The following is a 14,328-nucleotide window of genomic DNA, read 5'->3' as shown; positions in this document are numbered from 1 at the left end:
TCACTGTCAGAACAGAGGAGGGTCTGCTCAAGGCTCCTGGGGAGGTGAGTGGGCTTCAAATGGTGACTGGTGACCTCAATCTGTACTTTGGGATCTGATTCCCAAGGCCACATCTGTGCATGCATGGGTCACAGCGGACAGTTTGTGCCTCTCACTTTTCTCTTCTTGCTCAGGGCTGACCAGGCAACAATGACAGCACACGGGACTCAAGAGATTCTAGCTAGTTACACCCATGGCCTTGAATGATGGCCCAGATTAAAATAGTTGCCTAAGAACCCAGTGTATCCCTCAGGAGAGAGCGCCTACTCATACTACTGGCCAGCCAGGCCAGACAAGTCTCATCCCCACCCAGGCAATGGTGAACTCTGCACAGGAACTCATGCACATGCCACAGATGTTTGAGCATCTACTGTGTGCAGGTCTTGTGCTGGACTTGAGGCCTGTGCAGAAAGACATCAATCCAGGGGCTGTCATTGAGGGGCTCATAAGGAACTTAAGACTACAAATGAAAGGCAAGCAGTGGGTACCTGAGATATACAAGCCTTCCCACTGGAGGAACAGCCATGGGAGGCTGTGAGGAAGGAATTGTGAAGCCCCAGGGACCATGCTCTTCCATTAGAATAAAAACAGCAAACATCATTTGGAGAAAGCTTCTTTATATAAACTTGTTTGGTCAGACTCCCCAGAGATCCTATTGATTCCCAAGATAGGTTTTGCTGATCCTGGTAAGTCATTGGGTACCAGTCTCTAAGTGAAAGAACTTGAGGACATCTCCTAAAACTCTTAACATCCCTATGAGGCAGGTATGATCCTCCCAGTCTACAGATTAGAAAACTGAGGCTCAGCGGACTGCTGACTAGGGTGGACCTCTTGCTACTGCCCGTGCTACATTCCATTCCACACCCCTCAGGGCTTTCCCCAGGGCTCACCCAGCAGGTTTTTTTTTCCCTCCCGATTTTAAGTACACCCCAGATTGCTTAGCACCAGGAGGGCTGATGTCTGGGTGGGTGGACCAATTCCTCTTGGTGGGACAAGACATGAGCAAGAGTCATAAAGTCCAAATGTCCCTTGTGGGTGGTAACCAATGACCCAGGACCCTCCCTCAGAAGTCCAGAGCCACTCATGCCCTAACTGGGAGCCAACTTGAGAGACCCTAGCCTGAGAATACCCACCCTCCACCCCAAGATTGGTAAGAGCCATTAGCCCGACTAGTGATGGTTCCTCTACCGACCTACCCTTACCTACCTGACCCTCCTGCAGCTGCTTAGACTCACAGTTGGGCTCTCACCCTGCATGGGAGGCCTCTGACGGGTTTCCCCAGGCCATCAGCATCACAGCATGGCAGGAGAGGGTAGCTTACTGGCGCAGGGGTAAGAAGGGACCTTCTGTTTGTTAGAGACAGTGGTGAGGGCAGAGACAGAAAGATGACACTGCTCAGCATCAGGAAATCATGGCTTTGAATGTCAGCTCCGCTCTGCCCCAACTCCTGAGGCTCAGAGCCTCAGTTTTTATATCTACGACACAGGGATAACACCCACTTCATAAGGTCCGCTTGGGAGGCAGAAGCCTGCAGGTGGGATTGGCTCCAGCAGGCTTTGGGTTCTGGTGGCCACAGTCATGGCTGCTCGTTGGTTTTGGAGATGGGCTTTTTCCACACAAAGCGCTGGCAGTGTTCCAGGGCATCACACATCTTGGCGGCCTCTGGGCTCTTGCACCAGAAGCTGGGGCCCATGACACACTGATCTGTGCCTAGAAGTCTCACCTTGGAGCCATGGCAGGCCCCCATCTTCTTGCATAGGTCCGTGGGGTTCATCATGAACCGGAGACTCTCTACGAGCACAGGTTCATACTCGGCCACAAAACGGTTGCACTGCAGCACGTAAGGCAACGGCAGGATCCGGCAGCCACCTTTGAAGGCATTCAGAATGTCCCGCTTGGTGCTCTTGTGGTCCAGATTCTGGGAAGACATGCCCAGCAGCTTTAGGCACCCTTGGCAGAAGCTACCCTGGTTTTCCTCATCCACGAGCGGGAATGGTGTGGTTGTCACAGCCCTGGAGATGGACCTGGCCTGCCTTTTGCTGCCACACAGCCTGATGGTCTCACACACTTTATCTGGGCTGATTTTGGACACGAGCTGCACCAAGCTGGGGCTGTAGTTGTCCACCAGGATGATGCACTGTTGGATTAGAGACTCAGGCATTATGGAGCACACTCGCTCCAGGGTGTGGCTGATGAGGGCTTCCGTGCTGTTGGTCTCAAGCCACTGGTCCAGCTTCTGGATCACGTTCAAGCACACATCGCATGTCAGGCCCAACTGCATCTGCAGCTCATTCTTCCTCAGCAGCTCCATCTCCAGAGAGGGGACTCCATCTACAGCGGCCACTTGAGCCAGCCAGTGGGGAGACTCTCTCTGCTCCTCACAGAAGCCCCCCTTCCTGCAGACCTCCTGTGGGGGGAGAATCTGCAGTGTTTGCTTAGCGGGGACAAATTGCTGGTGGATGTAGTTCTCGCAGAGGGCAGCCAGGCCAGGCCCCATGGACTGACACTGGTTCTGGACAGTTACCTCTGCCAAGGTAAAGTTAGACTCTAGAGCACCCTGGAGCCAGGAGATCAGCTGGACACAATCATGACACACGGCATCCCCAGGCATCTGTGATGGGTGGTAGCTCAGGGCCCCATTGGTCAAGAATGGGGCCATCACCTCATTTGCATCCTCCTGGGTCAGTGGTCTCTCCGAGGTGGTCACAGCTAGGTGCCTCTGTAGTGATTCACAGAGGGTGAGCGCAGTGCATACCGAAGCCGGCGCAGTGCCTGGAGCTCCACTGAGCATGCCCAGGACAGCTGCCCTGTGGTTGTACGCCATCCACTTGCACTTAGCTGAAGACTCCTGGCTTGGAAGCCACTCACAGGTCTTCATTACTGATACCAAAATGTCCGCCTCTGAAGCATCCGGGTTCATTCCATTAACAGCAGCAGCAGCCACATCCTGACACACACTGCAGGGCAGGGACCTGACTGTGGGCTTGCTCCAGACAGCACTCTGGCAGTGCCTCACGGCTCGACACCTCACAGCTGCCTGCAGGTCCTGACACCATACCACCGAACCCTTGGCACACTCTTGGGGAACCGAGATGGGGCTGGCCTTGGCGGCCCCCAGGAGACCAGACCAGAGAATCAGAGCACACAGCATAATGCCTGTGGTTCTACTGGCTGCTCCCTCTGCTTGTCTCTCGCTATAAAACTAGCTCTCCTGTCTAGCCTGCTCAGCAAGGTGCCTGCCTTCTGCTCCTCCCCAGCCTGAGTCAGAGCCCCACCTACCTGGGTGCTAGCACCATCCTCTCTGGCTACTGCCTCTTGGCCTTTCTATCTCCTTCTCTCTCCCCGAATAATCACTATTTTCAAAGTCTAGCTTCTTTGGGAATGAAGCTTCTATTCGGTGTCACACCAGACCCGAAAGAACTGAATTCCTAGAGTGACTTATTTCTACCTGGACCTCATGGCCACATGCCCACCACAGGCACTGGTGCTAAGGCCTACTGTTAAGGAACTGACTGGACTGTTGATCCCACACTGCCTGTGTGAGGGCTGCTGGCATGCAGAGCCTTTCATTCTGGAGACTTCCATGGGAGTTCACGTGTGGGCTGGTCCCTAGCAGATGTGTATGGTGTTTGCTGAGGCTCACATATACAAAAGGTTTTCTGTTTCACAGTTAGGTCATCTGTTATCTTCCGTAGTTTTGGAAATAAGCGTTAGGCAAGAACACTGATGCCAGGCAGACACACAGGTGGCCAGAGCCTCATCCTGTTGATTCTGTGGAGGATTCTGAAGCCAGACTCACCTGTTCTGATTGACAGGCAGCTTACTGCTCCCACAGGAGTGGGCAGATCAGAGGCCCTGGGGATTCTATGGAAGCCTTGCATGCCTAAGTAGTGTGAGCCCCACACATGGGTATCTGTAGCTCAGATCCTGGGGCCCAGAGGAATTCACTTCCCAGTTATGTGGGGTGGGTATCCCAGCTGCCTTTGCAACAGCTTTGCAAAGAATGCAGATGGTGCCTCCTTTTGCCCTCCTTCTAAGAGGCTAGGCTACAGAGAGATTGTGGAATGAGGTTTGCTGAGTCCTTTAAATGTGTGACTGCCAAGGTCTCTGCTTCCTTTGGGCCAGAGGAGGACACAGGATGGTGAAGTGGGGAGGTTGGGTTCTCTTAGCTGCAGGGCCACGAGGGCCAGCTTGGTGAGCTGTACAGAGGTAGAACTGAAACAAGGCTCTTATCTAGACCTGCCTGGGCAGGCCCAGCTGACTCACCTAGCACCTTACCCAGTCTCTGTTTATGGAACACCCACTCACTACTCACTTTGTTTTTGGGGCGCAGGCATTTTTTTCAACCCTACAATCAAATCTGTTTGCCAAATGTGTGACCTGACATTTGACTCAGTTTTGACAACTCCTCAGAGTCCATCAGACCCTGCACTTAGGGCTTCAGACTGCACACTGGCTCAATCCTCTCCACCTGCCTCTTTATATCCAGGTTCCTATGGCCCTCTCTAAGTTGAGTTGCTGTAAGGAAGGCTTACAGAACCCAGGAAGCCTCCGTACTTGTGTTGACCAGTGTATCCCTTAAGACTCAACTTAGGAACCACCTGGGGAAGGTGCCAACAATAAGAGATAGGCAGAACATGGGACCTCTGTGCCTACAGCTGTGAATTGACAAATCTCATTGAAGAGTTTCATCTAGAGCACTTGGCCTTTCTCCAGAATCATGGGAGGGGGATGGCTGAAAGTTCCAGTACTTTAGGCTTGTTGGTGGGAAGCACTATTCACAGGCTGTCAAGGACACCAGCCCAAATCACCTAATTAGTTTAGTAAGTACAGGCTCAGGAAATACTTTAGGCTTAGGGCCTAGAGTTGTATTTTGATACAGTTTCTAACTTAGACGACAGTGGCAGAAATAGTTCAGAGAATCCCATGCTTTCCCAGGCATCCTAATAATATTTATTTACTCTCTCTACACCTCTTTTCTTCTTATCCATCCATATACCCATCTGTCTGTCTACCTATCCACTCATCTATCCATTTGTTCATCCATCCTTCTGTCTATGTGTGCATCTACCCAGTTATTTGTCTGTTCATCTGACATCTACTCACACACCCATTTACACACACACACACACACACACACACACACACACACAAAACCCTCCTGTTTGTCCACTCATTCATCCATCCAGTTATCTCTCTGTCCATTCACTTGTCCAACCATCCATATATCCATCCATCGATCCAATTTTCTGTCTGCCTGTTTATCTACTTGCTCATTCATATATTCATCCAGCCACCTGCCCACTTTCCATCCATCCATCCATCCATCCAATTATGTATATGTCTGTCCATCCAGTTATCCATCCATTCACCATCTGTCTATCTGCCTATCCAATTTTCCATGTGTTCTTGTATCCACCTGTCCATCTTGTCATCCATCCATCCTTCCATCCATCCATTTTCCCTCCATCCATCCATCCATCCATCTTTCCATGCATCCACCCATCTTTCCATCCATCCATCTATTCCATGTATATCTGTCTACTACTATATGTCTGTCCATATGCATAAATATTTGCATTTGTGTGTCACAACCGCTGTGGGCGGCTGTGGGCGAAGCCATTGTGTTCCTTTGCCCATTTCTTCCGTGTATCGTTCCTAAGAATGAGGGCATTCTCTCCCATAGTCACAGTGCATTTATCAAAACCGAGAGCTGCAGTGTTGACACAGCACTGTTGTCCACCCTACACCCGAGTCCAGACTGTTCAGGTGTCAGAGGTGCTGTGTCCTAGTGGCTTATCTCCTAGGCCCACGTTGCCTTGCTCACGTCTGCAGCCCTGGTAGCCTGGCCTTTTCTTCTGTCACACTGGGGCATAGGCTGCTAACCTTTCCCAAGCTCCTCATTGGTGATGCTTCTTAACTGGTCCAGCGTGGTCTTATAATGGCTTCCTTCTGCACTGCCCTGGGTCCTCTCAGGGTACTGGACCCAGAGATACTTGAAACCGGTTAATGTTTTTCTGTACAGGAAAAACTTTCTCCTCTTTCCTCATATCCTTCTGCTTTCTTCATCTTTTCTTTCCTTCAAAGAAAGACTCATGGCTTTTGATTTTATTTTTATTCCTAAATATGATTTATTGTGATCTTGAGCTATTGTTTGTGGGCGTTTCTGGTTTGTTTGATGCCCAAATGGTTCCAGTTTTGACCTGTGGAGCACATGGAGCTGTTCTGTGTCTCTTCCTTGTCCCCACCCTTCCTTGAGCCTCTCATATCCAGCCATAGCACCACTCCAGGCTCTTTGTTCTTTCCTCAGCCAGCCCTGAATTCTGCTTTCCCTCCAAGAAAAGTACTTAGAAGCCATATCTGGAAGCCAGGTGAGCCTGTTATGCCACTGTCATTTCCAGGCCTTCACTGACATAAAACATCATTCTACTTCTTATTGGTGAGGAAAATGGATGAAGGTGTAGGGAAAGATGTGTGCTTGTGGAACCATAGACATATGTTTGTAAAGTAATAAGTGTTTACCTGTGTGCACATATGTGACATATCCATCCATCCATCCACCCATCCATCTATCCATTCATCCATCCATCTATCCATCTATCCATCCATCTATCCACCCACCTACCTATCCATCCATCCATCCATCCATCATCTACCTATCCATCCATCCATCATCTACCTATCCATCCACCCACCCATCTATCTATCCATCCATCCACCCATCCACCCATCCATCCATCCACCCACCCACCCACCCATCCACCCATCCATCCACCCACCCATCCACCCATCCATCCATCCATCCATCCACCCATCCATCCATCCACCCCCACCCATCCATCCACCCACCCACCCATCCATCCATCCACCTATCCATCCATCCACCCACCCACCCACCCATCCATCCATCCATCCATCCACCCACCCACCTGCATGTGCTCCCATTTTTGTGATTCTGTTTCTTCATATGCTTACTTCTGTGCAGCGGAGTGTAATCCAGCTGCCCTCTTTTCAATGTTTGGAGCTCCCTTGCTTAGCAGTGAGAAGCCTAGCTCTTATTATCTTTAATGTATCTATTCACTCTCATTTCTGAATCCGAATGCGTTTTAAAAATTAGTTTCAGAAGCGCTAGCCCACTCCACTGTGAAAAGCAAAATTTACTAACTAGAATTGTGTATCTATTATCTCTTGACAGTGGGTTTTAGCCTTCTGAAGAGGAATTAGTACACAGAAAAGCACACACGTCTTAAGTGGGCAGGTCAGTGAGTGTCGGCCAACACCCATGCTTCTTTAAATCACACCCCAATCAGGACACAGCCCTTGCTTGTACCCCTTTCTGGTTGCTCAGCTTTCCTCATTTTTTGTACCATAGACTCATTTCTAGTGCTATGAACATGCATTCAGACATACCAGTCTGCTCTTCCCTCCACAGCTGTCTGCACTGCCTTCACAGCTGTCTGAAGTTAGTTCCCTTGCAGGGTCATGCCTACCATGTGGCCCTATAATAATCTGTGTATCCACTGTGGACTGACACTGGTGAGTTCTGGTGTGGGGTTGCTGATCCTCTGGCACTCTGAGCATTCTTGGTAGCATGATGTGGGCCATGCAGATTTTTATAGGGTGTGTACCAAGGTTCCTCTCTGCTGAGTGCTAACCCTCCTGAGATGTTCTGAAATGGCTGCACCTACTGCCACCACCCAGCACCACTGGTACCTGTCACTCCTTGTATCTCTGATTTCAGCCCTTCAGAGACGATGAACAAATGCTCACTTACCCCCTGAAGGTTAATGCTCTGTAGCTGTCCTTGAGATATTTTAGAAATTTCACTTGTCCCCAAAGCTATTAGAACACATTTGTTTTTTATTCCCAAGTAAAGACTGACTGGTTTGGTTGTGATGGCATGTAGGCAGGTGGCTGGGGACCGTGCTGTGGTAACTCCCTGACTTGGAAACTGGACCAGGGGGGAACTGTGGCTCAACTGTCTCACCCCTGAGGGAGGATTTTTGTGAAGAGGGGGGAATCTTTCTTGTCACTTGATGAGTACAGAAACCCTAACTCTCATTCTCTGGCCTCTGTGCTTGCCCAGCCTCCCATCTGCTAAGCAGCATGAAAGTGGGGACATGTGATGTCAATGGTAGAATAGGGTTCCCTGGAGAAAGCCTTGGGGGGGGCATTATATGTTCTATAGTAAGGACATAGGACATGGGGCAGGGGTGGGAGGGCACATGCTGTTCCTATGAAACAGCAAGGAGGGGACGGGGAGGGGGCTGGCTCACCATGAAGCTGCTGATCTGACTCAGCAGAGTCAAGTGTAGAGATGATATTCTTTAGCATGTCTCTGGGGGAAGAGAGTGCCAGGCAGAAGTGAGGGGAGGCTGAGTTCATGGTCTGATTTCCATTGGGAATGCCCATCTATAAACTAGCCTGTTTGCGGGGTGGGGTGGACAAGGAACCTGGGGTGGGGTTGGGTGAGCAGAAGGCAGGCTGGAGCAGAGGGATCCTGGCCTGTGATGTGAGTGCCTCTAGTGAGCAAGTAACTGAAGTCTCATTACTGCCCGAGCCCAGACAGAGTAGGACCCATGTATCCATAGAGCTCTACCACCTACCAACTCAAGGTGGTCAATGTATAGGGTCTTTGTCTCCCCACATACACACACAGCTCCCTTGGCTCTTGAGGGAAAGAGGATGAAAGAAGCAAGCTAGGAGGTCAAGTGGGGTCTGGCTAGGTCACTGTTGAGTACAGCGGAGGACAGGCTCCTTACTTGTTGCATCTCCTGCTTCTGACCCCTCCTCTGGAACCACTAGGCTAAGAGCTCAGATGTGAAGCTGAGATTCTGCCCCTTCCCCGCTTCCCAACCACAGAACCAAGGCTGGAGCCCACCAGCCAAAGCTTTGCATGCCTGGCTCCATCAGGGGCTGCTGAGCCAGGAGCAGGGGTAGAAGGTACAGGGGTTCCTGCAACTTCCTGACTAAATACTACACCCTGAGGCCAAGTACAGTTTGATTTAAAAAAGAACTTACTGTCCTCCCAGTTCCAAGATCAGAGTTGGAGCTGTCTAGGCTCTTGGGACTCCGCAGATGTTGGCTGAACCTGTGACTGGGCCACCTCATCTTTGCCCCTGTCAACAGCTGGTTTTCTTCTTTATTCCTTATGTTTCTCTTCCCCTCCTCACAAAGATCCAGTCATAGGTTGAGAGCCCCCATGGAGAATAAGCTCAGCTGTGTTCTTCCAGGAAGACCTGAGGTCTGGATGGATCAAGTCACAAATGCCAGGGGTTTTACTTCAGTGTATATCAGGGGCCATGCATGCATCAACCCATGACAGGTGTGTTCTGGTTTTAGTGTCCTTGCTCCCAGTTTTACCCCATGGCTTAGATTGCTCCTGATTCTTGAAAGCCTAGGTGTGAGGGAGGCACTGTGGTAGAAAGAGTGTTCAGAGCCCCCGGGTTGCTGAGCCCCTGGGATCACAATGCCTGGGTGTTTCTGGACCTCTCCTTTGCCGTCAGTACATCCTGAACATTTGGTACTATGGCACCCTAGGCTGCACAGGCCCAAAAGCCAGGACTCAGACAGAAGAGATCCCAAGCCTAAGCCCCTGTTACTGGCAATGCTGTGAGCCAGACACAGACCCTGAAAGCCTAGAAGCCATAATGATTGTCAAAGTGTAGTCATCATTACAGCCCCTGAGATTTAGGACCTGGGGACTTTGTGGTGGCTGGAGCCCAAGCTCCTTCTCTCACTGCCTCTCTCTCTCTCTCTCTCTCTCTCTCTCTCTCTCTCTCTCTCTCTCTCTCTCTCTCTCTCCTCACTTCCAAGTGACTGGGACAAGCCCAGGTCCTCAAGACTGATTAATTCATTATCTTTGTACTAGCTCCAGGGCAGCCACACTTTCTTCCTCAAGAGCCCTAGTTCTCCCAGCATGTCCACTGACTCCTGCAGTGTTTACAAGGCCACCTCTGTGCAGTCCACATCTCAGATCTGAGGAGCCTCCTGGTCCACCTTGCCCCTGAGCACTTGGGGTCAGGGATAGGACTGAAAGACCTCACTCAGGATAAGTAGGTCAGCACATCTCAGGTAGAGGGAGGAGCTGGGCCAGTGGGCAGGGCCCCTCTTCCCTTGTTGGAGGAGGGGAAAGCAGCAGGTCTGAGAACTGATGCTGAGCTCATGCCAGGCCTCGTGGAGTTTAGTTCTTCTCTTGTGTACATTCAGCTGTTATTTATTGGGCATCAATTCTGCTCCGAGTGCTATTCTGGGTGCTGTAGATACTTGAGTTAACTAGATAGATGACAGTCCCAGCTCCCGGGACTTACACTCCGGGGGAAGGAGTGGGAACTAAGGAACAAGCACAGTAAGCATGATAGTGGAGACTCAGAGAGGGGGCAAAAAGAAGCCCTGCACGTTGCAAGGGGACTGGGAGAATCCAGGGTGTGTTTGGAAATGGTCTTGGTGACTTGTTGGTATTTGAGTGGGGTTCTGGAAGAGGCGTGGGGGAAACCTGGGAGGGAGTCTGATTATGTACTAAGCCCGGAGGCTGGCATGTACGAAGGTCCTGAGGCAGGTGTTCCAGGAACAGCAAGGAAGCAAAAGGCTGGGACCAAGTAAGTGGGAGAAGGAGCAGGAGGAAGTAGGATTAGAAGAACCACATACTAAGAACTCTGACTGGACCCCAGAGGGAAGTAGGGGGCCATTGCAGGGATTTGAGCAGATCAGTGACATGACCTAAGAATACATTTGTGGGATCAGTCTCGGGCAAGGTGACAGCTGGGAGAGCCAGCAAGCAGGAGTTAGAGGCAGTAGGGCCCCAGGGGTGGGGTGGGCATGGGTGGTGACCTTGAATTCCAAATCTGCTGGTGGTTGGATTTGCTGGTTGGTGGTTTAAATTTGGGACAGGAGAGAAAGCATTCACTAAGCATTTGACCTGAGCTATGGAGAAAACTGCCAGGAGGAGGAGCCTAGCCAGGCACACCTGTCCTGGGTGTCATTGCATCACCCAAGGGACAACAGGTGCCTGCTCAGGGTGTGGTGTGGAGGAAGACGGAGGGGAAATACAGAGAATGGGGTCACACTGTAGGCAGTGGGAAGAAAGGGTGTGTAAACACAGGCTTACACCACGAGCTAGCTGTCCCACCCTACAGAAGGAGCACACTGGGTGAGGGCGAGGGCGGGAAACAGGGAACTCACATGATATAGAGAGGGACATCAACAGGGACAACAGCAGCAGCCAGGGGGACATCATCTAGGGAGTCTGGACCTCCTACCCAGGACTTAGGCCTCAGCAAGGAGCTGGGTCCAGGAACAAGTATGTGATTGCAGTCTCTGTTGGCAGTTGAGGTCTGAGGTCAGGGGTACCCAGGAGTAGTGGTGGGAAGGAGCCAGATGAGGGGAGTCAGATGGCAGGGAGCTCTGGAGAAGCCTGAAGCTTTAGTATAGAGGGGTTAGGGTGGAGTGCATGGGTTGGCCTTGGAAGGTGTGAAAGCTCAGTCAGGTAGAGGTCTGTGAACAGCCATGACTAGGCACCCTGGCCTTGCTATAGAAGCTAGCGGGGAGGCAGAAACAAGGGAGGCCATGGTGGACGAGGGCATTGGGGGCCTTTCTCTCTGTTGGAATGTCATGACTGCAGCCAGTCCCTCCCATGTGCCTTCCTCTTCTCTCGGGCGCCTCACAATCAGGATCACCCCATGAAATGCTGAGGTTTTCGTACCCAGAGAAGCACAGCACTCTGGATGGGCCAGATGGACCATTTAAACGTCCACCCTAGCCTGGGGCAGGCTGGGTGAGGCTGGCTTGCCAGGTGCGGAGAACACACTGGGAGTGCAGTCCTAGGCTAAGAGCCAAAGCCTGCCTCCCAGCACCTTCCTTCCTTATCTTTCTCCACTGCCCTCTGCCTGCCCCTCTCCCCTGCTTTTCTACCCATCTCCTCTCCTTTCTTCTTCTCCTATGCTTTTGGTGCTTCCTTGTATTTTCCTTACAGGCAGTGAGAGAGTGGCTTGTTGAGGAACAGAGGACAGAGGCAGAGAAAGGCAGGCAAGGGACAGCTGAGAGGTCCCTGAGCATCCAAACTGTCAAGCCAGGGTGGCCACCATGGACCACACTGATCTCAGCCTCCTGCTAGTCCCCTGACCCCTTTCTTCTTTTGAGCATGTGCCTTCTCCAGGGTCATCTGTGACAAAGTCCACAAACATCTCCCACAGTAGGACTTGGCTAGTCCCAGGGACTGGGTGTCCTTGATCAAGGTGACCTTGTGCCCAGGACTGCTGGGATTGTGAGGGTGTATCTGTCCGGGCTCTGGGAGCAGTCCTGATGCTTGCCATTCTTCTGCCATGGATGCTGAATTCATTCAGAGCTCTGCTACTGCCCTTCCAGGTTGTCTTTGCTGGGCCTCTGCATCCAGACTCCCTGCATACGGCCCATAAGTGAGGTATATAGCTGCCTGTGGACCCACCCTTTCAGGTGGTATTGGAAGAACTGAGGCAGTGGGTCCAGGCTATGGTGGGCAACAGAGGGGCTGCAGCCTCGCCTTCAGCCTTCTCTTCAAGATCCTCCTCTGGCTGCCACAGCAGACACTAACAACCCCAGCCTATCCTCCTGTCCACAGGCCTGGAAGGGTCTACCTGAAACAGGCACCTGCTGAGTTCACCAAGGGATGCCTCAAGATGGCTTGGGCAGGCTGGGAGGCAGGTACATGTCCTACTTGGGATGAGGGTGGAGCAGTGTGGGCAGAGCTGGTGGCAGATGGGTAAAGGTAGGGCTGAGACCCAGGAAAGACTCTACTCCAGGGATGCCAGGATCTCTTCAGGTCTCTCTGTATGCCAAGTTGCCTTAAATCTTTATGGTGGTCTAGGAGACAGGGACAGAATCCAGTTCTGTCCTGAGGGCACCCTGGGTAATCAAATGGCCACAGGCCTAGGCCCAAGGAGGCAAGTCCTAATCCACAGAGACTCAACTACACTTCCTCTTTCATCCAACAGGACCCGGAAGAACAAGGACTTTCTCCAAGGGTCCTAGGGCCACCCAGACTGGTACAGGTGCTAACATGGCATGTGGGGTTTAGCTGTAAGGTGGAACCAGGATGGGCACAGAGAAGAGGGAGCTTTCCTTATTGGCTGGAGGTGGCTGGGTGCCATCTCTGTCCCTGAGAAGATCCTATTGGACACTCTGTTCACATGTTCCCCTCATCTGAGGAGTCCCCCAAAAGCCCTAAGAAAGGGTGCTGAGTTTGGAAGCAGAAAGCAACTCCTCTAAGGAGATGTCCCAAACACAGGTGTGACAGTCATCACTGTAGGAAGAGCTCAGTCACCTTGTGGACCTGGGAGACAGTGTGGGTACTCCACCTGAGGGAAGTGGAGTTGTTCCCACACCCCAAGTCCTGATCATCACTGGCAAAGGACAGAAGTGTCTAGCCCAACTCCAGTTTCCCCTGATCAGCTAAGAGTCTGACTTTGAGCCACAGCAGTCATGGCTAAGGTACCTGAGTCAGGGCAGAAGGGACTCAGACTCTGAAGCCTGCTAACCTGCTTTCAAACCTTCAATTCCTGTCTGCTAGGCATCTCAATTTCTTCCCCTGTAGCCATGGCCTGGGGTCCCAAGATAATGTACCCAGAGAGAGCACAGTGTGACCTCTGCTTGGGGTCTGCTGACAGGAGCTTATTAACAGGCAGCCTCCCAGAGCCCCTTTCTGCAGCTGCTGTGGGACAGAGCCATAGACCTGGCCCACTGGGCCCCATTTTCTGTGGGATTTGGGAGGGAGGCTTTCCTGGCTCGGAGATCAATGATTACAGTCACATGAGTGTGTGGAGGGCTTGGATAGGCTCTGCTGTTCCCTCCACCTGGGGAACTACAGAAACTTTTAGAAAAGCCAGGAACATTCCGTTCCCTCCGATGCTTCCCAGGGGGTATTTTTGTTTTAGAAGACTGGCATGGGAATCTGGAACAGCTGGACAGCCTTGGGGGGGTGGGCAGAACAAGGGCTTTTAGTTGGGGACCCCCTTCTGAGGCCCCTATAAAGACTGATAAAGGAGTGGCCCTAGGCAGAGTGGTGCACCTTGCTGAGGTTTGATGTCACCAGACTCCGGGATGTCCAACCTTACTGTGGTTCATCTTCTTTTTTTACCCATCCCTTTGGCAAGCTACAAATAGCATAAACCTGTGCTAACTCATCCCCCTTTCTCCAGGATCACTTAGCTCTAGGTGAGCCCTAGGCAAGGCCTCTGTTGGCCCATTTTACAGATGGAAAAGCCCTTTTACACTTTGGAAACATGGCCTTCAGTGCATGAACATTCCAGCATCAGG

At 51.6% G+C, this 14,328-nt stretch overlaps 2 protein-coding genes across 7 annotated transcripts in view; one reads left to right on the top strand and one right to left on the bottom strand.

Moving 5' to 3' along the window:
- Sorcs2 (sortilin related VPS10 domain containing receptor 2) overlaps window positions 1-14,328 on the top strand; it is a 450,334-nt gene that overhangs the window by 258,722 nt on the left and 177,284 nt on the right. The gene's annotated exons all lie outside the window — the stretch shown is intronic.
- On the bottom strand, window positions 637-3,239 carry Psapl1 (prosaposin like 1). Its single transcript, XM_034508301.2, has one exon. It carries the CDS (start codon window positions 3,188-3,190, stop codon window positions 1,616-1,618), a length of 1,575 nt encoding a protein of 524 aa, XP_034364192.1. The 5' UTR covers window positions 3,191-3,239; the 3' UTR covers window positions 637-1,615.

The sequence above is a fragment of the Arvicanthis niloticus genome, chromosome 7 (genome assembly GCF_011762505.2).
Source record: "Arvicanthis niloticus isolate mArvNil1 chromosome 7, mArvNil1.pat.X, whole genome shotgun sequence".
Taxonomy (NCBI): Eukaryota; Metazoa; Chordata; class Mammalia; order Rodentia; family Muridae; genus Arvicanthis; species Arvicanthis niloticus.
This window is presented reverse-complemented; position numbering and strand designations above follow the sequence as displayed.